Below are 26312 nucleotides of genomic sequence, written 5' to 3'. Positions count from 1 at the left end.
TATTCATTAAAGGGATTGTGGTGGCCACACATGGTGACCACCTTTAAGTTGAGTTTGTTTTGCCTTTTCTTTGAAATAATGACACACATTTAGTTATTACTTTTCAATCACGTTTATTGGCAGGTGTTGATTAATTTGAGTGCACGCATTTTGATTGACATTCTGTTGATTTACATTCTCTTTGTTTGAGTTCGCTCACCTCACCATGTGTGTCTTGTTGCAGCTCCCCAGACCTGAAAGGAGGCGGCGCCATCCAAGGTGGCCTCTTATGGAAGTGGGGGCAATGATTGGAAGAGGCCAACTTGGAGGTGCCAGCGGGGAGGCTGTTTTTTCGTTGAGACTGAGTTAAATTATAACATATACTTAAGAACTCTAAATGTTCTCTTTGAGTGTTTATATTTAGTATGTTTAGGTTATTTCTTTGTAGTCTTTATTTATATTATGTTTAATGGTATTATGAGTGTGATCGGTTGTTTGTCCCCCCCCACCTATTGTCTGTCGGCTAGCCATTGTCTATATAAGCCCTACCTAGTGTGTCATTTGTCAGGTCAGTTATGTTGAGTTAAGTTGCTGTTTGTTTAAGTTGACCTCAGTTTAAGTTATTAGGGCCCTCATTTAGAGTGATTATTTTCCTCATTTTTGTATTTTCATTATTATATTTTTGATGTTCTTTTGAATTGAGTTTGTTAATAAATTAACATCTTTTTGGACATTTACACCTTGAGTTCTCTAGTCTTTGCTGTTTGGTCCCTGACAGGGATAGTTCAACATTTTGGCAAATTGGCCCTTGCCATAATCCCTATAGTTTTAGGAGTAGGTTTGTTACCTTTAATTGTCGGTGCAAGCTATTTCTAGAACGGCGGAGCAGAGTCACGAGCTGCTCAGAGCTATGCTACGGAGAGGCTAATGGGATTTCTTGGTTTCCCTCATCAAACTCATCAAATACACAATCCAACAACTCAAGTCACAAGTTGTGACCTGCACATTCACCACGCAATACTGTAAGATAATAACGGAACGCTACCAGACAGAGTTGTTAAACGGGCTGCACAAATGTGTCAAAGACAAGTGAGAAATTGCTCCAATTCCCGAAATGTTTCAGAAAAATGTTATACTTGTGTTTTTATTTTATATTTCCTGTATGGAAATCCAATATATGTTAGATTTTTATGAAGGAAGTGTGAGCTGCTGATGCAGGACACACACAGGATGGAGGATCAAACTTCACAATAGAAGCACAGACTGTGGAGAGAGCTGAGAGGAATCAGAGCAGTGAAGGCCAAGTCTGTCACCATCTGGCTACCGTATGTGTGTGTGTATGTGTGTATGTGTGTATGTGTGTCCATCTGTTTCTGTGTGGTCAGACTGTCTGTAGGGACACACCCACACACTGTACTTACACACACATGCACACACACGCGCGCACTCTTGTGCTTCCCAGGCCTCCAGAAACCCCGGTCACTGACTGAGTGTAGCCTTAGGGATGTCACGAATATGATTATTGTCAGAGAAATAATCACGGTGTTACGTTTATCACAATTATTATGGATTAATACATTTCACAACACTATGCATGTGTAAAATCAAATATAGTCAAAATATAATTACATTATGCATCTATTAATATAAGACCAAATATTAATCCCCCAGGGGAAGTGTTTGAAACATTCACGTCATAAATTGTCATCTATACCAAATGTTTACATTTATTTTAACCGTTTTTTTTGTTTTATTTTGTTTTGAACATTTAAATTCCTACCAATTCATTGTTACCAGTATCTGAGCATTTACCTTTATTTTGGCGCTCATCTGCTGATATGGTTCCAACATTTTTTTGGGAAGTGACGGTATTTAGGAATCTTTACGATTCATTAATTGTGGTATTTGATACCATGATTAATTGTGAAAACAAGTAATGGTGACATCCCTAGTGTGGATCTGAGTGATATCTATGACAGAGAGACGGGAGTTTGGCTGACAGATGCCACTGTCATGCACAAAGCTCCAGGATCTCTGAGGTTTGGCCGAGATCCAATTCTGTGCTGCGGTAATCTCGGTTTAAAGGAGGTTAAGAGGGCGAAGAGAGGAGAAGAAGAGGCTGGAGGGGAATCGGACGGCGGGAACAGACCCAAAGAAGAAAATCATTAAGTGTGTGTTGTCAGCAAAAAGTTGTTTGGAAAGGAAACCCCTGCACAAAAGTCTGCTCTGTTTCTTTATCTGACAAGTTGCTGACAAACTGCGATAAACTCAACATTTATCTGGTCTTTAACTCTTGCAAAACTGCAGGGATGGCTTCATTCGTCACCGATCTCCCTGCCTTTTTGTCAACAAGTTTATCCAGCGACGGGGCAGAAGGTTGGGGAGCGAGCGATAAGAACGGGATTGAAGCCAAATCAAAAAAGAAAAGAAAGAAGAAGGAATCTGTACTGTTTGGAAACAGGTCGCAGCTGGTCACAGGACTTCTTGAGACCACGGCGGAATTCCAAGTAGGCAAAAGCAATTTCCTCCAATATCAGCAACCCCCCCCTCCCCTTCTTTACAATAACTAAAGAAAGCCTGAGTGAATGCATTAGGGAGAGATCCCATGTCACATTCAAATGTAATGTAAGACACTGGAATGCAGCAGGAGTGACACTGAAGGACTGATGCTGAAATCTTTATATATCAAGACCAGTTATAAAAACAAAGGCTTCACGCAGGCCTGATGTTGCATCTTGTTTCAGCTGTGTGAGGATCAAAATACCTTCACATGAAGTTGTTACGTCCTATTTCTGTTATTTCATTCTTTAATTATTCTGATTGGTCCCATTATTTGCATCTGTTCTGTAATTAATGTGTTTGTATTATAAAATGCCCAATAAAACATGCTCTTTGTTTCATTGTAAGAGTCAGACGACCTAAACCTCTCAACAGAGTTACTAGACACTGCAGCAAACCACTCAAAAACAAACACAGTAGCAGGGCAACTCCAGCGAGGTATGAGCTGCAGATTCCGGAGCTACATGCTATAATAACACTGTTAAAAATCCAAAAACCACATTTGAAGTTTTCAAGTGGTTTTGGTGGTTTTATTCCGAGCAGCAGCGTCGCACTCTCACTTGATAGTTTCTGTGGAGAGAGAGAGAGGAAACGAGAGAGGGAAGTGGGACCATGGGAAACGAAACCCTGAGCTGATCATTTACCAGCAGGGGCAGACAGACACCGAAGAGTCAAAACACAGTGCAGACCTCAGAGCTTACACCTGTACTTAGAGCTGTCCGAGGCAGATGTGAATACCAGGTGTGAGCTTTGAGTCTTTGTCAGGTTTTCAAGCTGAATTTCTAAGCATATGTGACAGATAGTGGTGCTTTGTGTGATAACCAATAGAGTTGCATTAGGAAAGAGTGAAAATGCTGCTCTCTAAATGAAAGTGGCACTTGAGAAAGTCCAGTCTGTTCTCATGATCTGCTCCGATCTTGGCAACGGTTCCAGCAGAGGAAATGGACACCAGGCCCGAGGTCAAACATGATATATATAGGTTTTGTTTATAATGAAATACAAGAATAAAAATAGTCCGGAGGTCACACAGCGAGGACGTTAACGACAAAGCAACTCAGGGAAATCTCCTCCGCAAGTTTTACATTTTGAACGTTTGGCGGCCTAAAAATAACCTATGTATTATGTTGTGTGTGTGTGTGTGTGTTGAGATTCTTCAGCTGAGCAGAGCAGGCTGGGCCCCGCGGATCGCAGACTGGGGTCCTTTCAGTTCAAATCACAATCCCCTCATTCAGCAGCTTCCATCAATGAGCCTTTCTTAGTCTGCCAAAAACACACACTCACTTACACACAGGAGACAGATTTTTGGAGCACGATTATTGTCTTATCTAGATGTGGAATGACGCTTCACGAACCCCCCCCAACAGACACACACACACACGGAGGGCCTTCTCTGCCGCATATGCATACAGTGAAACATTCACTGGCGTGTGCACTGGCACGCAGATCTGTGCACAATAAAGAGTCTGGCAAGAAAATGGTGAAGTCAGAATTTCCTAACTCCAACTCAAGACTGTAAACACAACCTGCAAAGGCCAAGGTCGCATCTTTAAAGGCAGGGTCCAGTTACACACAGCTGTCCTTACACCAACATGGCTTTTTTTCTTTTTTTTTTGAGATAATTAGAGGGCGAGCAGGTTTTAGCAGAAAGCTCTAACAACCAACTGTCCAACAGTGAACTGAGCAGGAATCTGGCTCCGGTCCTGGCGGTCATCATCCAAAATGTCCAGGCCAAAAAAACCTCTCAGAGGACAAGTCTTGGAAATAGCTCCAGTAGGACTAAAAGCAGCAGCACTGCATCTTTCCCCTGTGCCCCTGCAGCTCTGCTTAGTGACAAAGTTAAAGGTAGAGTCTGGAGTTTTTTTAAACACTAGACTTATACAAATGAAATCCGTCTTAATCATCACCGATGGGCTTCTAGTCCTGTGGTGGTGGCTGTGTCTGCAGCGCCCCCCTCCTCCTGCCTGTATTTTGGTTTTTTGCTGTTTTGTTGTGCAAAGGGACTTTTGTGGGTGGAGAGCGAGAGAGTCTGTGTTTTCTCTCCAGCCAATGACAGAGCTCAGGTGCAGCAGAGTAGGAGGGCTCAGGGCTGCTAGCCCCACTAGCTATCCCGGATGTTAGCGCGTGCTAGCATGTCTCTCTCTCTCTCAGCAGCTCAGTAGACTCAGGACCGCAAAGAAAAAGAAATACAGTCTGTGTGAAGTGAACTAAAGCCTCGACTGGTAACAAGTATGAGGGCCGTTTTGGTGAGCTAGCTCAATGCTAACTTCAGCTAGCGGTAGCGGTTAGCATCCACCGCTAACACCGTCTTCCCAGCTCACCACAACTCTCTCCTGCTTGTTACAACATAACGCTGGAGGCTCCAGTTGTTGGTGACGGCCGGCTATCGGCCTATGGCTTCAGCACTTCACTCGGACTGTATTTCCTTTCCTTTACAGCCCTGACAACTGCTGCTGTCAGGGGCAGGAGGCTACACAGTTGAGCCCAAGAGGAGCGGCCCCTTGTTTACAAACTGAGACGGAAAAAAACTCCAGACTCTACCTTTAATGAGGAAAAGTGCAACATGTGTTTATCGATGGGTCAAATCCGAGCAGCTAAAATGCTGGTTATGTCTTTTTTCCAGCAAGCGAGAGTCCCCAAAAATAAACCAATAAACCGGAGAGCGAGGGCCTGTCTGCAGCTGTGGTTCCTCTTCCTCTTCTTGTTTACCTTTTATGAAATGACTCATGGGCCGGCAAACTACACTCAAATTATAGTGGTGGCCCTGAAACAAAATGCATGTTAGGGGTCTGTGAGTTACAACTTAATGTAAAAATATCCATTATGGTTAGCTATAGGCAGGTTGACTGTGGCGGATGATCCCAAGCTGCCAGTACGTGTTTCTGGTTTTTCTTACTCACAATAAACAAAGCTGGAGCAGCATGTGTCAGCAAAAAAAAAAAAAAAAAAAAAAAAACACAGCTTAAATCGATTTAAAGCCACCAAATTGCTCCGTGTATTATGGGATACACACAGCTTAACTTGTGTCTCTCTTGCCCTCTGTTTTTTCTAAGGATCTCCTCTGGACTCCCTCCATCCTCCCGCCTGTCATTGACACTTGCCATGAAGCTGTCAGCGTGTGTGTTTACCCATCAGGCCGTCCCCTTCTGCCAAACTCACCCTCAGTGTTACTCGGCAAAATCACCAGCCAGCGAAAACACACACTTCTTCTCCTCCTCTCCTCTCCTCTCCTCTCTCACTCCTTTTAATCCTCTCTTCCTCTCGTGCTTAAAGGTCACTGCCCGGATAAACTGGGATGTGGTATATCAAAGTAATCGCTCTCTTTTTTCTAACATCTCGTCTCTTTTTGACCCTCGAGGCCAGCGCCGGATAAAACCTCTCTACTCTTCTAGTAACTGCTTCACTGAGGCCAGCGCTCCCTTTATGTTAGAGATGAGCAGTTACAGTAATGAAAATGCATAAATAACAGACGGAACGATCTGCATTTTACCCTCCTATTCTCTCAGCATTCACCAAGTAAAAGATTTATTCACCTTGAATCTATTATTTTGTTTACCGTCCAACATTTTCCCCTCAACCCCCACCCCCTTTTTTCCTCAGATCCCGTCTTCCCCTGCAGTCCAGGGCCAAGGAAAACACTCACACCATCTGTGGTGCGGTGCTGAGGGTTTACAGAGAGTCCCTCGGCATCGCTGACGCAAACGACCTATGATATCCAAAGGACATAGCATTTCAGGTGTGATGATGGACTACCTTTGGGGGGGCTTATTTCATTTGTACATACGGCCTTTAGACTGATCCGGTTTGATCTGGCCCACTCCACAAACTGCAGACTCCACGAGGAAATTTATTTAAGCACCAAGACCTTTTGAGCTTTTCCGGAAATTCGTTATTCCAGTCAGACATGCATGAGACAAAAGAAAAAACGCCTTGGAGCAAATTGGCATGAAGTGTGTGTGTGAGGGGGGGTGGGGGTGTTTGAAAGGTACCACTCCTCTCTACTCCCGCTCAAGTCTGCAGGACTCTTGACTAATGTCAACAGGGATAGAAACCAGATGGGTGAGACTGATGATAAGAACTCTCCACAGGGGAAAAGACAGGGGGAAAAAAAAAACAAAGTCAAAGCTGTTCAGTTTCTTCTCTCTGTCCCCTGCTGTGAATTCCAGCGGGGGTCTTTGCAGCAACAGCTCACTCTCAGGCACAGAAGAAGCCTGTGATGTTATGGCTTTGAGTTATCACTTTAAAACTGTTTTTTATTCTTTCCATCGATTTAGCAGCACCTCTCCTGAAATATTTACCTTCCCAGCAAAGAAATCCGTCAGTTGGATAAACTGGGCAGCCACAACTTCAGATGCATGCGATAAAAGAAGAAAGAAATGGGTGTAGGAAAAAGTGAGATATGAGAAAAGATAAGATGAAACTTATCGCGGAAATATGAAAGCTTCATACCAGAGAGCGTGCTGCGTCCTGTTGGGAAACACCAGGTCAGTAGGCCGAAAAATCAACAGTGAAGAGCTTGGGTTACAGTGACGTGCAGCGCTGCACTGTAACACTAACACCCAGAGATGAATCAGTGCTTCTCAGTATTTTAAAGGGATAGTTCAACATTTTGGCAAATTGGCCCATTGTCACAATCCCTATAGTTTTAGGAGTAGGTTCGTTGTTGGTGCAAGCTATTCTTTGAATGGCGGAGCAGAGCCGCGAGAGAAACCAAGAAATTCCATTAGCCTCCGTAGCGTAGCTCTGAGCAGCTTGCGGCTCTGCTCCGCCATTCAAAAAATAGCTTGCACCGACAATTAAAGGTAACAAACCTACTATCCCTTTAATGTTTCCTTTTACACATAAAATCTACTTCACTGCAGAATTAAAAGTGCCGCTTTCCTTGATGCTGCCTCAAGCAAATGCATCAACAAATGGTAAATGATAAATGGCAAAGACCCCCCCCCCTCCCTCTATGCTGTTGCAGGCAGGAGATGAAGATGGAGAGAGGAAGACGCAGAGCCTGGGTGCTCATGTGCTTGAGGGAGAAAAACGCACGAACTCTCCACCAATCACGTTCTCTCTTTGGGATTAGGTTAAACAGCTTAACCTGCTGAGCAGACGTCACGGCCGGTTCCTCCTCACGGCCAGAAGGGACACACACACACACACACACACACACACACACACACACACACATGTATGCCAAACTGTAGTGTTTCAAAAGCATGTTTGCAAAAAATACCTGCTAACATTGTCTGCAGTGACAGCGAGGCACAGTGGGAAATCAAACTGACAACACACCTGATGGGGGGAAAACGATTAAAATGCCTCCAGGCTGCTACAAGGACAACGGTGTGTGTCTCTGTGCAGCGTGTGTGTGTGTCTGTGTTTGTGTTCCGGCTGGAAGCACACTTAAGGCAGACAATTAAAATGAGCAGCAGAGGGGGAATACAAGCACAATGTTGTACCATAAAAAAAAAAAAAAGAAGAAGCAATTAACGTCGTCTTGTGTAGGACGGCGGTGGGTGTGTTAGCGCTGCGCCTCGTGCAATTATGAGCTCTGTAAATCTCGCAACAGGACGGCTTTTGTTTCCTAAAAGCCTGCGGAGCTCCATCGGGACGCGGAGCGATAAAATCCAAGAGTATGGATCCAATCCGTGTATCTTATTCATTATATTTTGTTATTTATATATATTATTTACATAATATAATATATTAATTGCAAATCGATGAAAAGTTAACATTGTAACTCTTTGATTATCATCATTTTTCTTCAGTTTTACATACTGTGAAGTCGTGTGAATGGTGTCTTGTAATGGAGTCTCTTAAATCTGGCCACACACGGGGAAGACAAACGTCATCCTGTCTTCTTTTATACTTATTCAGTTTTTATCTCCGTAATCCACTTGGTTTATTATATACACCTTTTTAAATTATCACTTTATGGTGGTGGACCAACTTCCAGTTGTGACTTCCGGGATGGATTGGATTACGGCGGTGCCTTTTTATACTTATTCAGTTTTAATCTCGGCAATCTACCTGCATATTTTTTAAATTCTCATTTTATGGCGGATTGCAAACTTTAGTTCAGTTGGTATGACCCAGAGTGGGCTCAAATTCAATTTTCTTTTCTGTACACCTTTAAATTATCACTTTATGGTGGTGGACCAACTTCCAGTTGTGACTTCCGGGATGGATTGGATTATGACGGTGCCTTTTTATACGTATTCAGTTTTAATCTCGACAATCTACTTGCTTTAATATATAGTTGTTTTTTTTTATTCTCATTTTATGGTGGATTGCAAACTTTAGTTCAGTTGGTAGATCACAATACCGATATGGAATGGCGAATAATATACACGAAAAAGACCAAATTCTGGTTGGGACTTCCAGTATGGATTGGACCTATGGAGGCGCCCCTCATAAAATCACAACGGATGGTTCGAGCTTTCGATTCGGAAGTGTCGCACAGTGCATCACAGCAAAACACACTCCTCCTCCTCCGCCTCAGCACCTGAACATAAAGACATGACACACATTTTTTTGTTTTTGGTGACACACCCCATCACTTCAAGGACCACAGCGACTGTGTGTATGTTTATGGTTGAAGTTTTACGTCCCCCGCCCTCAGTTAACCTCACAGCATGTGAATTAAAAGTCACACGCCTCAGCTTGGCAAGTGTTTTTGTTTGTGTGTGTGTGTCTGTAGCCGAAACAGATGATTCACAACACAATAAAAAATGGTGTTGACACACACAACTGAATAATTAAACTATGCCTGTGGCAAACACAGTTGTGTGTGCGGTTGTGAGGCTGTGCCAGGCTGCACAGATGATTTAGAAGTGAAGAACAACATTTCAATCATGCCACAGCCGAAAAATCCTCAGTGTAATTAAAACTGGTTTCTCACACTGACGTTAACGGCTGACGATGAGAAGGCACGTCCATTATCTTATCAGATCTCTCACAATCTCTGCAGACACTGTAAGAATGATGAGATTCAGCCATGACGAAATAGTTTGACACAGAGAAGCGTGAAGACTGAGAGAAAGAAGGAAGAAAAGAAAAGGCTCAGTGAGAAATAACAGGAAGGTGGTAAAAGGTGAAAACCTAAACGACTTTTTTTCTCCCAAACATCACATTTCAACCGACATTCCTCCGCCGGTCTCTCAGAGAGACGGACGGCAGGAGACCAGGGGACACGGCAGGGGAGACGCCATTGAATTCCACTGAGGCTTCTGGAAAACATCCAAACGGAGATGAGGAGGGAGCGAGAGGGAAGAGGTTTAGAAACACTTCAACTTTAAAAAAAAAAAAAAAAGAAAGAAACCAAAACAAAAAGTGCTGTGTGCTGCTTCCACACACTCACACTCAAGACTAAAGAGGAGTGAAGCAGCAGATCCTGGTCCAGATCTGCGACAGAGATTGAGCGAGGCAGCTCTGTAGCCTTTAATAAGGAGCCATGGTTCACACTTAGCAAGGGGGAGAAATCTCATTTAGGATATTGGAGCTGACACCGGGGCTTTAAGACGGTTGCTAAACTCTTAACAAGCCCACTTGTGTATTTCTTTTTCTAATCTAAAGCGCACCGAGGACGTCAGACTCTCATGCTGAGGACTTATTTAAGTAGAGCTCCACATGCAACCTTAGAAATAAACCAGAGTAGCCATCTGCCTCCGCCACTGAAACTAGTTTCAGGTTACATCTTTGTTTCCTATCAAGTGAGATGACAAGGTTCACACACCATCTACACAGCCCCTTCCCCCACTTTGCTTATTACTTACTATAGGCCACTTGGTATGTGCAATTTCTACTATTATGTATCACAATTTATAACACCATTGTAATATTTGAGCTCTAATGTGCAGTTTTTTTTATTATTATTAATTGCATATTGCAATGTGCTTTGCATTATAATGTACTGTGACTTATTATAACTGTATTGTATTGCATTATTGTACAGTTTTATATATTAATTGTCTATTGCCTATGTGCCTTGCATTACACTGTACTGTGATTGTATTATTTATATGGCAAATTTATTTATATTTTATATTTTCTTTTTTTATTTTAAGGTACCATGCCTAGTAACATCTGGTAACATCCCTTCCTCCTTGTTAGAAAGGAATGCTGAACATTGCACACTGTCCTCCTGAAAAATAAATAAATTGGAAATGGAAATTGAAACAGCGTTGACCTTTGACCCCCAAATCTAATCTGTTCATCCTTGAGTCCTAATGAATGCTTGATCCAAACTTGAAGTCTAAAGTGTAGGATGGACAAGCAGATAAAAATAAAAATCTATTTAGGACTATTATTCTTTTTTAATTCTCTAACAGGAAGAGTCCAGCACCTCCTCCCCTTTTACCATCTACCTGTCTTTGTCCTGGATGTCGAGGGAAAACTCAGACACAAGTTAAATATTCTCCTCCATCATCGAGCGGAGATTTACAGCGGCAGAGACAGCTTAATAACTCTCCCCACGTACATCCGTCTCACACGCACCGGAGGAATAAAAAGGAAAAACGTTCATTTCTGAGTGACATTTCCTACGTTTGGCTCAGCCCCTCTGACAAATTAAGTTTTACTTTCCAGGTGGAAGAGAGAGAATCAAAAGTCAGGCTTCATTAGGAAAAACAGATCTGCTGCCTGGAGCGACTACACCACCGAGTCCAGCAGCAACTGTACAGCTCCTGGTTTTCTACCACAGCCAGATTTCATTTGTCAAATACAACAGGAGCTACAAATAAACTCTGGCTGCCTGCCAAGGCGTCTGGTGGCCATGATAAAAAATAATAATAAAAAAAACTACCAATTTGCAGTTGCTGTTAATTTTTCCATTGTGTTTAAAACAACACCGCTGAGGTATCACGGTGCCAAACTGGAGCGCAGGCTGTGATGACAAGGAGGCTGACATATTATGATAGCGTGTGTCATGCATCAAAGTAAAACAACTCGGTTCAAATACAGGAAATCATTTATATAACAAATGCGAGGACGGAGTGACAAGACAAACTTGTGGAAATAACGGTGAAACTTGCAGCCCATGCCTCCTCCTCCCCTCCCCCATCCCCCCTTACCCACAGCCCCAGCAGGCTGCTCCAAACCAATACTTGTAATCCATTAAAGCCACTAAATTGGTGCGGTGGTTTAGTGTAGCACAGTGAAGCGGAGGTACAGTGATTACCCTAAATGGGGCCCTGCGCTTCCACTGCTGGCTTGACTAGCTAGCCTCCTCACTGGGGACCTCATTCACTGCAATTATAAGAAGAAGAAGAGAAAAAAAGGAGAAAAAAAAAAAGCCCATGTGCAGCAGCCAGGCAGAGCAGAGCAGAGCAGAGCGGACAGTGTTGGCTCGTTCCGGCGCAACCAAAAGGCTTCTGTGGGAGACGGATGTGTGTCTGTATGCATCCTTCTCTTCCGCCCATGCTGCAATCTCTCTCTCCTCCTCCCTCCATGGAGCCCTTTTCATTTCTCTCCACCCCCACCGCGTCCTGTCCTGCTCCCTTTCAGACGTGCACAATCTTTCGGTAATTGTCTCTCCATCAGCGATACTCAGAGTAATAATCTCCCTGTCTTGTTTCCCTGCTTCCTAGCTCGGAGGCAGCTCGGTCTGTCTGTGGCCCTGTCTTTGAACTCAGCGCGGGGCTAAATGCTTCCACGTGGCTCCATGTGCAGGACACACCCACCCAAAAGTAACAAAATGCATGTTTCTGTTGAACCGCTGCAACAGTAGCACTGACTGCACATACTATTTTTCCCCCTTTAAACAGAATGATATTTATTCATCCCCATGGGAAAATCCTCTCTTCCTTTTCTCCACGGGAGGAGGAGGAGGAGGAGGAGGGTGGAGGAGGGTGGGGTCAAAGTTTAGGGTCAGCTACGGAGGGAGAAAGAAGGAGAAGAAGTAGCTGAGGGGAAAATCAGTCCACAGTCACAAGTCCCTCTCTGAGATCCCTGACCGCAGGAATGAGACGAGCGAACGCCAACCATTACATAATACTCAACGGTTCCTCTGTGTGCAGGAACGCTGCATCAACATGTTTCTGAACCTCTTTGTTGGGACCCTACGGCTTGTGGCATCTCAAAAAAAAAACGGGGAGATCGAATCAGAAAATGTGAACATCAATATGATTTACAAATTCCCATGATGCAGTTCTGTGCAGGTCTGTGGGGGGTGGCTCAGCACTATGATTAAAAAAACATACATTATTCAGTCACGTTCATCCAGCATTAACATCATTAAGAGTCTCATAAAGGGGAATTACATCCGCAAATCTCATCTAACATTTATTCCATTAGAGCGATAATTAACTGTTATTAAAGGGATAGTACAACATTTGGGCAAATTGGCCCATTGCCATAATCCCTATAGTTTCAGGAGTAGGTTCGTTACCTTTAATTGTCGGTGCAAGCTGTTTTTAGAACGGCGGAGCAGAGCCGTGAGCTGCTCAGAGCTACGCGACAGAGGCTAATGAGATTTCTTGGTTTCCCTCATCAAACTCATCAAATACACAATCCAACAACTCCAAAACTTCTAGTAACGGAACGTTCTGAAACTCTGTCTCGTAATGTTACCTTATCATCTCATAGCGTGGTGAATGTGCAGATCATAACTTGTCCATGAGAGCGTTTTGGAGTTGTCTGATTGTGTATTTGTTGAGTTTGATGATGGAAACCAAGAAATCCCATTAGCCTCTGTAGCGTAGCTCTGAGCAGCTCACGGCTCTGCTCCACCGTTCTAAAAATCGCTTGCACCAACAATTAAAGGTAACGAACCTGCTCCTAAAACTATAGGGATTATGGCAATGGGCCAACTTGCCAAAATGTTGAACTATCCCTTTAAGAGACTGGAGAAATGCTGGGCAGGTTTTAGCATGCACACATGCACTCATCATATACATGAACCTATAAAATATAACATGGTGTCATATGGCCCTCGTGAGCCCATATATACAGCATCATATAGATTTAGTGTGTTACGGTGCCGGGTTGAGCGGCGACCGGGGGGGTTTAACACACACTGAGCAGGTCTCTGTGGATGACGGTGATGAATGAGGCCTGCCAAATATACTGTTAGTTCTGTTAGTGCTCCAGAGAAGCAGAAACAAAGAAGGGAGGAGATTATTAGGAGGATCAGAGGAGGTCTATCTGGAGATGGGATGGACAGAGAAGAGAAAGGAGAAAAGAAGAGGGGTCGTAAACTCCCAGAGATCACAAAGCCAACATTTCAAATAACTCTATTAAACTGCCTTTCACACATCGCCTCTGTGTGAATAAGATACACAAACACAATCAGAATTTTAAAAAGGAAAAAGAGCAAAGGAGAGGATCACACACAATCATCTCCCTCTTTCATTTGATGAATAAAACTAAACTGTCGGGCTCTGTGCATCCTATTTCACTGGGGCGCTGCATTAATACTAATGTCTTCAACCTCACCATGAGCAGACTGCCATTTAAATGCTAAATAGATGAATTCAGCCCCCAAGAGAGCAGAGTGAACTGTGTCTTTCTGTGATTTCATTGCCCCCTTTGTCTTTGCAGACACTTTTTTGTTTTACAGGTGTGACTGTCTCACTGTCTTCTTCCTTTCTCATTCCTCTCATATCTGCCCTTTCCACAGGCGGACGGCAGCACAAAGCCTCATCCATTTGAAATGTCAACTACTCCACATTGGAGCAAAGGAGCGAAGCATGTGTGTGTGTGTGTTTGTGCATAATGTGGCAGGGGACTTGTAGCTCATTTATCAGAGGCCTCGGGGAACTGCAAGTCCATCAAATGAAGTTGTCTATGGAGCAGTTCAATCATCCTAATCCTCACAACACAACCCCCCCTCACCCCCTCCCTCCCTCCCTGCAGCAGCAGCAGTGCTGTATCTTTCCCCAGCTTTGTTTTAGACAAAAGATCAGGAGCCATGCAGATGACGAAGCCGAAGCCACACAATCTAATCACCCTGCAAACACCCTCGCTGATCTTATTGCACCCGGACACGCACACTCTCACACACACATGCAAACAACACACACACGCCCCCTCTCCTCATCGACCCACTGCAGTTTAAAGCTGCAGTGAGAAAGTCCATCTTGATGAGGGTGGGTTGGATGATGGTCTTGCATGGATTAAGGTCAGCGTGCCAGGCAAGACAGTGCAGCGGAAATATTAACTGATCAGACTAGAGTGGAGGGAAAAAAAGAGAAAAAGAGAGCGTTTAGGGCTATGGAAAGATAAATACTGTAGGAAGCAGGAGTGAAAGCTCTGTCATATTACATGTAGGTCTTAATCATTACAAGTATTAGGCTAAAACATGCATCATCTAAGATATTCAAAGTGACGGCAAGTCCATGGGGGCTCGACTTAACTGAGCTCAACTGCTCTACAGGGAATCAGCAGGACTTATGTAGATATAGTACCGTAAACTGCAGGTGCCGTCATGACATGTGCTAAAATGTGAAAACCACCAGGTTGGATGTTGTTTCCAGAGTTTCCAAAGCTGAAAGCATCAGAATATTTGTTGTTTTTCCTTGCTGCAGAAATAAAAACAACCCAAAAAATCTCCCTGCTGCAGAATAAAAAAAACAAAAACCTTGCTCCACCTCTGGCCTCTCCCTTTGTTTTGTTTCACTTCAGGATAAGACCGTTGCTATTCAAAACCAACGATGCATTACACCTTTCTAACCGGCAGCCATCCACTTATTCACCTGCTTTATCTTTTAAAGGGATAGTTCAACATTTTGGCAAATTGGCTCATTGCCATAATCCAATCCGTATAGTTTTAGGAGTAGTTTTGTTACCTTTAATTGTCGGTGAAAGCTATATAGAGCCGTGAGCTGCTCAGAGCTACGCTATGGAGCTCATGGATCTTTTTGGTTTCCCTCATCAAACTCATCAAATACACAATCCAACAACTCCAAAACGCTCTGGTGGACAAGTTGTGACCTGCACATTCACCACAATATGAGATAATAACAGAAAGTTACCAGACTGAGTTGTTTTCGAGGCAAATGCAGAGACTGCTTGCTGAAAAGCTGCCCCCGACGGACACGCGCATCAGCGGTTTTGCATGAATTTACCTAGAAAACAACTCCATCTTGTAATGTTACGTTCCAAAATATTGAACTATCCCTTTAATATGCCAGAACAAATCCTACCACTGTCACTTGAGAGGAAAATACCTGAAGAAAATCCATCGTGTTCCCTTTTGCCTATGTTAGATTGCTTTGTTCACATTACTTAACATGGCTACTTTGGGTTAAACTGAGAAAACACAGCAGGCCAGCTAATCTTAAGTTAACAAAGTCCAGTCACTTGTTCCTTTTCTCTGAGTTTTATCCATCTCCACCGCACAAACCAAAATGGTTTCTCTTGGAAAATTCCCCTCAATCACTGACGCCGTGACCTGAAGATCAACTCAGAGAATCTGGGGCAGCAGGGTTTCCATGTGAGGGCAAATCAATCTGCAAAGCCCCCCCCCCCCCCCCTTCTGATACACACTTAAACAGAGCATCTTGAAGTGATTACAACTGTAATGAAAACCAAATATCAAAGTTGTATTCACAGATGCGTCTGTTGTAGGAAAAGGAGGAGGGGCGTCGTGTTCTGGGCCGTGCTGCTCGTGCATTTCCGGCACACTGTGGAAACCGATGTCCGACTTTTCACTGTCAGCGAACTAGAACAGGTGAACAACTGTCTCAAAGGAAATGAGTAACAGTATTCACCAAGCATGCAAATACACACACACACACACACACACAGATAAATCCACTCGCACAGTGTACCCACTCTACCTTTAATTATTTACCAGGTGGGAGTGACTGACACTGCTCTGCACTACCATACTGCTTCCACTCCAAATTAATAATGAAGCCTCCAAGAGAGAGTAGCCTATGTGTGTGTGTGTTGCCATATGTGCACTAATGCAGTCTTGTTAGGATGATTTATTCATGAAATGTAGACCTAAACAATGAAAAGAAAGAAATGACAGTAAACAAAGAAAAGTACGAACAACGACGCTACACCTTGTGTTAGAAGCAGAAGCTCAGCTGTAACATCTACTGCAAGGGGAAAAAGGCTGTGTTGGATTTAAATGGTATTCAGGCTCGGAGCCTCGAAAAACAGGCCGACGCTCTGGAGGATCTCCTTTTTGAACGAATGTGTTCCATGTTACTCCTCATGAGGATCGGGGTAATAGAGTCTGTTGGCGGTGCTGAGGGAGGGGTTCACATTCCCAGTCTAAACCCTGAGGATGCCGCTGATTTTTATTAACACCAGAAACATAAAAGGGACTTTGATGGATGAAAAGCCTGAGCTCTCAATGTCAACCACCTTGGATCCAACTAAGGGATGCAATTTTATCGATGTTGCACCAGATTGTCTGGATCTTACACTAAATTTATAGACGGATAATTAATCATTAAAGGGATAGTTCAACATTTTTGGCAAATTCGCCTATTGCCATAAACCCTATCGTCAAAGGAGTAGGTTCATTACCTTTCATTTGCTTCATGTGTCGTAATGTTACATAATTACACATGATTATTTCATAGTGTGGTGAATGTGTAGGTCACAACAGAGCGTTTTGGAGTTGTTGGATTGTGTATTTGATAAGTTTTAAGAGGGACAGGGGACCTAAGCAGCTCACGTCTCTGCCCCGCTGATCTCATAACAACATGCATTGAACCTATCCCTATGACTATGGATTATGGTGATAGGCGAGGCGCCAAAATCTTTAACTATCCCTTTAACCAGTGGAGAACCACCATGTCTGAACCAAAGCTATGAGCCGTGTGTGGGTTTAGAAACTAATGTGCATAATCACCTTGCTGCCTTTTGGTCACTTAAGCCCTTTAAACATTACAACCAGACCACAGCATGCCAACAGTTAGCTGAAGTGTAAAGTGATTTTTAAAATTTACTGCGCCCATTCTGCTGGTTTAAAGACTGTTTACCTCCCTGCAGAGGGAAAATGCCCAAACAAGTGCCAACAGTGGTGTAGGCCGCAGGCTCTCTTGATTTACATGTTAGACTGCACCGACTGCACAAACACAGTAGACGGCCTTGTAGCAGGAAAAAGACTGATTAGGTGGGTCGAGCTCAAAAGACAACACCTCCTTTATTTCACTGAACCTGTGATCGGCTGTGAAATCGGCTGTCATTCATTCGGTTGGCTCACTTCCTGTGCTTTTCTACTCGCTTCTCTCTTTCTTTTCCTCTTTTCCTCCCATCTTCACTTCTCCCTTCGTTATTATTCCCTGCCCGGGTCCTCACATTCGGGCTCCTCCTGTGACAGCAAACAAACAATCCCACCCTTCCCTTGCATGTGTGTGTGTGTGCGGTATGTTTGTGCGACTGTGTGTGGGGAGTGCAGTGCTAATATATTGTGGTCATGCTGCAGTTGTCAGCTGATGCGCCTCTCTCCTGCTGCGGTCTGAGCAGTGACGTCCAAAGATGTTCCACAGAGATAAGCTACAGTATGTCCGCCGTGTGCGTGAAAGATTGAGGATTGGAGGGGATGGAGGGGATGCATCCCTGCTGCTGGGTGGAGAACCACCAGCTCTCTGTTCGTACATCAATTTAGGATTTTGAAAAATGCTTAAAGGGATACTTCACCCAAAATCGATAATTCACAAATTTTCTACTCACCGTCATGCCACGGAAGGGTTTGCAGAACTTTCAGAGTTCTTATAGAGAGCTTTCATATAATGGCGGCGGATTGTGCTCACTTTTGAATTGTCCAAAACACACACTATGAAACATCCAGATACCTCCATACTGCTCGTCTGTACTGACCCAACTGTAGCCTACTGAAGCCGCAACGTGAAAAAGTTGTTGGAAAAAATAAATTTGATCTCAGTTTTTAGCCTTGATGTAGCAATTAGCTCCCAGTGGCTCTGTAGATGTTTGTGCGCGAGATTTGCTGCGAGATGTTCGTTTGTCGTTGTAAACCATTGGATGTATGATGTAAACACGGAAGAACATCTCGCAGCAAATCTCGCGCATGCGCACAAACATCAAATCAAACAGAGATATGAAAATCCGTTGCCAGCCAGATGCCAAAATCGTTTTGATGACTCTGAAAGTCCTCCAAACCCTTCCTTGGCATGACAGTAAGTTGAAAAATTGGTGAATTATCGATTTTGGGTGAAGTATCCCTTTAAAAAACAACAACAACAAAAAAAAACACAGACCACTTCCTGGGACTTTCTGTCAAACTGTCCACGCAGCCACAGACGCATCCTCAGGCACTGACACACTAACAACCACATACATTCTTGGCATGTTTGCAAAAGCCAATTATGAACCGGCAGCTCTGGATGTTCAACAAGCCGGCCGAGACAGTGACTCTCCCTGGATTCTTTCTTAATTATCATCATAAAAACTCACTAACTGAAAAATAATACAGCAGCTGGCGGTTTTTTTTTTTTCCTCTTCTAAAGGCGTGCAAATCACCGACGAGGGCATGAAACCTAAGCTCCCCCCCCCGTCAGCTTGCAACAGGCATTAATCCAGACTACACCCACCCAGAGGATGACATACCAGATCGCCACAGCACCGATGTCATTAAAGCTGCTGGCAGTGCTGGGGGGGGGGGGTCTCAGAGGAGCTCTTTCTCTAAACAGCATTAGGAAGTCAGAGAGCTGCCGTGGACAAACTCGCGCTTTATATGCGAGCGCATGCTCTCGACATGCTCGGGCTCACCGAGAAATTCCCGTTGATTCAAAACACATGCAAACACTTTAGATCGCTAATCAGTGTGACTAGTCACTGGAATCTATAAACAATATAGAGTTACATATGTTTGTATAAGTGAGGAGATGAATGGGCACAAGGACGTAATGATGAGGAGAGGAAGCCAAAAGGATAGGGACAAGACATTTAAGAGATAAAGACAAAAAAAGGGTTGAAAGGCTGCTGTGTGTGTGTGTTTTTGTCCATGAGGCTGTAGGTGTGGTGAGCTTAGACAGGAAGTTGGCCTCTCTCCTACTTCCTGCGTATCTCCAGGAAGTGGAGATACCAGATAAGGCTCCAAGGTGAAAGGGAAGATCCCGAGCCGTCGTCTCTCGCAACCTCAAACAGCTGTTGGATTGCATAATGGCGAACGGAGGGAAACGTCTTTGATAAGCCACAACTGGAGGGTTTTATTACACATAAATGAAGATTTGCATCAGTCATTGATGTGACGGTGCAGCAACAGCAGAAGGAAGTGGATAAAAAAAACAAAAAAGCAGGCAGACAAATCCAGAGAAGCAGCACAGGGAGGAGCAGCTCAGCTGAGCCCTGAAGGCATCACCATCACCCCGCCGCCGCTTCTTTAATTTGTTGCCAAGACATTTAGGATGTCAGATTAATTATACCGCGTTAATCTGGTCTATTGATGTGTTGACAGACGGTAAAACAGAACAGGTTTCATGAGGTGAGATGAGAGGACATGCTCATTTAAAACCATTCATCAAGAAAATCCCTAAATTAGATCTGAAATCATCTAACAACTCGGAACCACACACACACACACACACACACATTACTCACCGATATCTGAAAGACTTCCTGTGTGTCGTCGAGCATCTGCACCCGTATGGAGACCTGTCTCCCTGGAGTCTGGGCGGGAGGACGCAGGCCCGGCTCCAGGGTGGACACCCCGAAACTTTCGGGTGCGCCCAGCCTGTGTCCGGCCGTGGACGGCCTGTCGGCTGGTTCGACCATCGTGACGCGCTCACGGGCTGCAGGCGCCTCTGCTCACGTCTGCAAGAGAGAGAGGGAGAGAGAGGGAAAATTCAGTTTGTGTCTTTTTATGTGCAAAGCCAAAAACTCTCCTCAGTCTGTGATTTGGAGTATTTTTGATTTTTGGCTTCTTAAATACATAGCAGGCCCTGGAGCTACAAGAGGCACGCATTCCTCTAACATCCAGGCTCTCATCCTAAATAGCACAGTGACATCATTTCCTGTGTAATGGTAAATTTATACACACACTTCCCTTGTAAGGCATTCCTGTATTTCTTCTGTGTGATTGTCACATGCCTTTTGTGGGTTTTTATCCAGTGAAGAAAATAAAAAGCAGAACAGAACAGATCAGTGTTTCCTCTACATTCATTTAGGAGTGGTGGGCCGCCACTGGAGTTAATACGACGTGAATTACTCCCACGAGCGCGGGCTTGAGAGTGACATCACGTCAAGCACCCAGGCACCAGGTCAGAGTCGGAGGAGTGACATCTTGGAAAATAAGGCAGCGACTTACCGGAGAAAATGTAGACTTATTAGCGTAAGATAACTCTTTTTTTTTTAGATGTTTAAACAATGTAAAGCAGGGTTTCCACTGCACAGTTACAGCTCTACTGTTCGTTCACTCAGGTGAAAGAATAACAACAGTCTCAGTACAGATCAGTGGGCGCTGCTGCTGTGTTTTTAAACTTAGCGGGTTCGATTCTTGTCGGATGCTCGAGTGCTAGTGGAAAAGCAAAAAAGCCAAACCCCACCCCCCCCCCAAAAAAAACAAGTAGAACAGTGTCAAGCTAGTGGAAAACGACCATAAATAATAATAACCATATCAATAAACATATAACATTATTATACGGTCAACGGGGTCAGATGCTTCATCAACCTTTTGTAAGAAAACAAAGGTTAAAAGTTGCTTCCTGGTCTCAAACGTGGAAAAATACAGATTGAAACTAAAGTTTGAGGCTCTGTTTGGTGAGAGAGGGAAACTTTATGCTAAATTAGTTCAAGAAATGTACAAAAAAAAAAAAATCTCACCACATTTATTCAGTCTGGGTTAAATTGGCCTTGCACAATGTTAGAAACCACAGGGGGATTTAGTCAGTGAGTGCGAAGAAGCAGGCGGACAAGACAGACGTGTCTCACACATTGCTAGACGCTCACTACACACACACACACACTGGTTCCAGCTACAGCGCATGCAGGTGGGATTTAACTGCGTTTTCGACAAACCAAACACAGAGCTCTGTCTTCGACCAGTTCAGACTTGAATCAAAAGCTTCACAAGTGGGGCAGATGAGATACGGTCTGAGAACACACAAAGACACCCACAACCCCCGCTTTTTTCCTTTCAGCCTCAAACACAGACACACACACTTTTTCACCGCCGCCCCCCCCCCTCCCCCCCCACTCCCACAGCTTACACTTGATAAACTTCAGCCTCAGACAATAAATATCCTCTCAGACGCTTGGTGACATCAGGCCTGAGGAATGTTTTAGAAGATAGTCGGGGGGTAAAGCAGGGTAACCCACTGCTGATCACTGCCACACAAACCTGTGTTTTGATCAATAAATCAATATTCACCACCCTAATTGACTTTTTTAGTGTGTATGGGTGCACTGTTGCACATTGCATCATTTCTTGTCAATGAATCTGTCATTAAACACATGTTTAGTCTGAGAAACCCAATGTTTTTCCCAAATATCAGCCTGTAAAATCCATTATCAACAGAGCTACAGTGAAAATGAGCCTTTCCCCCCTTTGAACAGCAATAAACAGTCACTTCTAAATGTTTAGGAGCAGATGGGTGGTGCAGTGAACTGAGATGACCTACGTGATGGCAAACATCCACCCTGCCGGTAGAAGTGCCGTCAGCGAGGCATTCTCCGAGTCCAGCATACGGTCCATATTTGAAGACCACATTAAAAGTATGTTATCAGGTTGATGAGGATGTCTCGGGTCCAAATCCTGAGAAATGCAGCTTTCTCTTGCCCAAATCTGGAGAATAAACTCGGTGTGTAATTAGTGGTTTTCTGCAGACTATCCTCAAATCCACTGAGAGCTGGACACTTTTCCCTGCAAAGCTACGATGGGAAGTTTATGGTGGAGTCTCTGTGCACCATCTACTCTGGGGATGTGTGGGTTCAGAGAGAAAACTGATCTGCGACTGTTATGATGATCGATTTCCCTTCTCTGGCTCCAGTGGCTTCAGTGTGAGGATTTGCTTTCTGTATCTTTCATACCATCATATTAAAGGGATAGTTCAACATTTTGGCAAATTGGCCCATTGCCATAGAATTTCTTGGTTTCTCTCATCAAACTCATCAAATATACACAATCCAACAACTCCGAAACGCGGACCGTCGGGGGCAGTTTTTCGGTAAGTAGTCTCTGTATTTGCCCTGAAAACAACTCCGTCTCGTAACGTTACATTATTATCTCATAGCGTGGTGAATGTGCAGGTTGCAACTTGTCCAACAGAGTGTTTTGGAGTTGATGGATTGTGTATTTGAAAAGTTTGATGAGGGAAACCAAGAAATCCCATTAGCCTCCATAGCATAGCTCTGAGCAGCTTGCGGCTCTGCTCCACCGTTCTAAGAATAGCTTGCACCGACAATTAAAAGTAACAACCTACTGATAAAACTATAGGGATTATGGCAATGGGCCATTTTGCCAAAATGTTGAACTATCCCTTTAAATTCATGTGGGCATCAGAAACAAATGTAAATATTCATTCTTATGTCACATTTGTAAATAGGCTGAATAAAGGAAATCACAAGCCATGTTTAAAATTTGCATAGAAACTTTCTTTTTAATCAGTTCACCTTTGCGCTCTCACACCTAACTTAATCTCTCCCAGGAAGGTTATACAACAGACACAGACACAGAGAAGTCATTATCTTTTACTAATCCCACCACCTGCACTACACAAACGATCAGCTCTCTTCACCTCAGTGACAAAAAGCCCGAAACTTGAAACTGGAGCCGGGCCAAGGAAGTGACCTGACAATAAAAAGAGACCCGACAGTCAGGTTACTCATTACACCTGTGGGAGCAGTCGTTTCCCTCCTGCTCTGAAATGAAGACTTCAGTTTATTAGTAGTTCAGCATTGGCACAGAGGCTGGTGCTTGAATAATGTAATCCTGAAACCCTACACCTCCTTGTCACACTTCAAAGCAAAGCGCAGAGCCAGTTTTATAGCTCAACCTAATCATTCACTAACAGGCAGGTGCCAATTACCCTGACAAACATCACTAGATCATCTTCTGAACACAATCTCTCAACACAAAGTCATCAACAACAACGCTGCAGCTACTACCACAATGAGTTTTCCCTCATAAACAAAAAAATCATGAATGCTGACTGGACTGATTTAAGACTTTGAGAACAACACGCAAGCTATTGGATCCATTTCTCAGCGACATAAATCTGAAAAGAGTGGAAGTTTGGAAGCAGAAGTTTCCTCATCTCCTCTGCAGGGGCCGGGAGGAGGAGGATTATACACAGAGTTAGTTAAGCAAGAGAGGAATACAGAGCGAGCTGGCCGCACACGCACAAAGGAGGCTACTGTGGGAGCTTCCAGCAGCGGGACCAAGGCCTCTCAACCAGCCTTTGAACTGGTGTTAGTTGAAAGTTTCCCAAGAGCTTGTGAGGGGGAAAGCCAGGCCCTGGGAATCAGCTGTGAGTGTGTACTGTGCTGCTGTAGAGGTTACAAATCTGGTTTTTAAATCTGTGTTATCAAGCGTGACCATCGATTTTGTGAGCCTAATCAAGACTGCAGGTTAAATTTGACGTTACATTTAAAGGGGGAGGGATATTCACATGGTTGTTGCATAACGATGTTGGGAGAGCAGTTTCAAAGCAATACAGAAACTGAAAAAAAACACTATCTGACTCATCCAAGAACTGACACACAGCCTGAGCAGTACCTACAGGTGAGATTGGCATCAAGGCTACAACACAGAATACTTAAATCCATGGTCCTTGGCTGATTAATGGCTGTACCAGGTTGTATCAAGGTGACACTCTCCACTGGTGGAGCCAATAAGCCACTCTACTGCCCTCGGGGGGATTTCTACTGTGTGGTTTAGTGTGTGTGTGCAAGAAAGGAGCGCACAAAGCCAATTCCACTGGCATGGTGGGTGTGATATTGATTGCAAAAGTGAATGGGAGGCAGGGCAGATGATAAAAGCCTGCACCTTAGGACCTATGCTGCAACCACCATTAGGCAAATGTATGAGGAAGAAGATGCTGATCATAGATGCAGCCTCCTCCACTGACCCTATGCTCTGACCTCACGCCAAAGGGGAGGAGGGGTGCAGAAAAGGGCCTGTGCTCCCTGGAGATCTATAAAGGGAAAAGGGGATTTGATTGTCAGCTGATGTTGACACCAGATAGGTGCCATGCATATATTCCCTCGGGGCTGGGTGGCGGGTCAAGGTTTGCCTGCGACAATAGCGCTCGGCCGGCTTTGTCAAGAGAAGCAGCCAAGATAAAGCACATAATGCAGAGTACAGTTGGCAAAGTGCAAACGCCTGAATGTAGGTTAGCAGAGTAATCCCTTAAGGCCACAGCAAAGGTGTCAGTAGGCTAAGGGCAACCTGCTCACACTTAAAGATCTGGTTCTGTTGTGTGTTGTGTGTGCACTGCTGGTTATGGTAGGGTTTGCTGAATGGATATTACCACGTTATTACCACAAAACACAAGGGAGTTGCTGGGGAAGATGCTAAAAAAAGAAGGTATAATGATACAGAAACATCCAAAGAATTTGGTAGTTGAAACAACAAAACAGTAAATTATGTAAAAATCGTTACAACCTATGAAAATGTTTAAAGCACTTACTGGATAAGGCTATTCTTGTCTGTCACTAAGCTTACAGTAGGAGAAGCTGTGCTGGACCCCCTGAAGCTCAGCCGATTAGGAAAATGAACAGACCGGTTGTTATCGAGACGAGCGAACTACCTATCTGGTGTCTGAAGAAATCAAAGCGTTTAGTCTTTTTAAAAAAAAGAAATCTGGATGTATAAAAAGCACAATGCTCAGAGTGAGGAGGAGCAGGCAGGCTACGTGTAAGTCGCTTGATAATCCGGATAGCATGATTTCCTTACCCCCCTCTTTCCTCAGGATCCTCAGATTGTCCGTCAGTATAAGAGCTCTTATTTTCAGCACACACGGTAAAATCCCACTCAGCGCGCTCCCTTCAGCTGCGGTTCACTTTGGACACGGTGCTCCCTCCGTGGGTCTCTGTCTCTCTCTCTCCACGCAGCTTGAACCGCTCCCTCTCAGGTGGGACGTGGTTTCTGTGCGGTGGCCATTGAAACAAATGTGGGAAAGCCGAGCATTGAGCATTGAGCTCTCCACTCAAACAATGAAGAGCGAAACACACCGCCTCCAGCACGAGCACCCCGGCACTACACTACAAACCAGAAACCAGGCGGAGAGAAAGTGCTGCCGTGGCGGCACGACAGCGTCATCACACGGTGGACTGGGGAAACAGAGAATTTTAATTGGGACCCAACCATAAAAGAGCCAACTGTTAATAGCCTACTATTTAATTCACACTAAATAGGCAATTTTCTTAATTATTATTATTATTATTATTATTATAACTTCCACAGTTTTTTGGCTTCTAACATTTGTGCTAGCTACTTCAACAATTAAAACATCAAATTGTGCAGCTTATGATGTATTTTTGCTGTCATTTAACTTTTTGCTACTCTTTATACTTATACTCTTTATAACCCTTTATAACCCCTAACCCAAACAGCACTTTCTTAATGTTATTGTGCAATATCTATTTATTCCTACAGGTTTTTATTATAGTACTGATTTTTAATAACTGGATGACTTAGCCTACTTATTTATTTTTTTCTTGTGTGAGTGTGTGTCATTGAGGTTGTCCTTTTTAGCTTGTTTTAGTCTGTTTTAGCCCTGGAATGGATGTGGCACCACAAATTTTGTTGCACTTGTCTGTTGTTTGCAATGACAATAAAGGCTATTTAATTTTGCAAAATTTGCAAAATTAATTTTCTGATCTTGGGTTCACATGTTAAACTCCACACAGGAACGAAACACCTGGAC

At 43.9% G+C, this 26312-nt stretch overlaps 1 protein-coding gene across 1 annotated transcript in view; it reads right to left on the bottom strand.

Moving 5' to 3' along the window:
• The window catches only part of LOC310999315 (FERM, ARHGEF and pleckstrin domain-containing protein 1-like), a 54206-nt gene extending 28637 nt beyond the window's left edge, over window positions 1-25569 (bottom strand). The window contains exons 1-2 of the mRNA XM_083989659.1: window positions 25340-25569; window positions 20047-20259 (exon numbers count right to left, since the gene is read on the bottom strand). Of these exons, the coding sequence (XP_083845785.1) occupies window positions 20047-20220 (174 nt within the window). The 5' untranslated portion in view covers window positions 20221-20259; window positions 25340-25569. The remainder of the gene's footprint in view (window positions 1-20046; window positions 20260-25339) is intronic.
• Window positions 25570-26312: the final 743 nt, after the last annotated feature.

Source organism: Trachurus trachurus (genome assembly GCF_905171665.1).
Source record: "Trachurus trachurus genome assembly, chromosome: 2".
NCBI classification, from domain to species: Eukaryota; Metazoa; Chordata; class Actinopteri; order Carangiformes; family Carangidae; genus Trachurus; species Trachurus trachurus.
The sequence above is the reverse complement of the archived record's forward strand: the minus strand, read 5'-3'. Positions and strand labels throughout refer to the sequence as shown.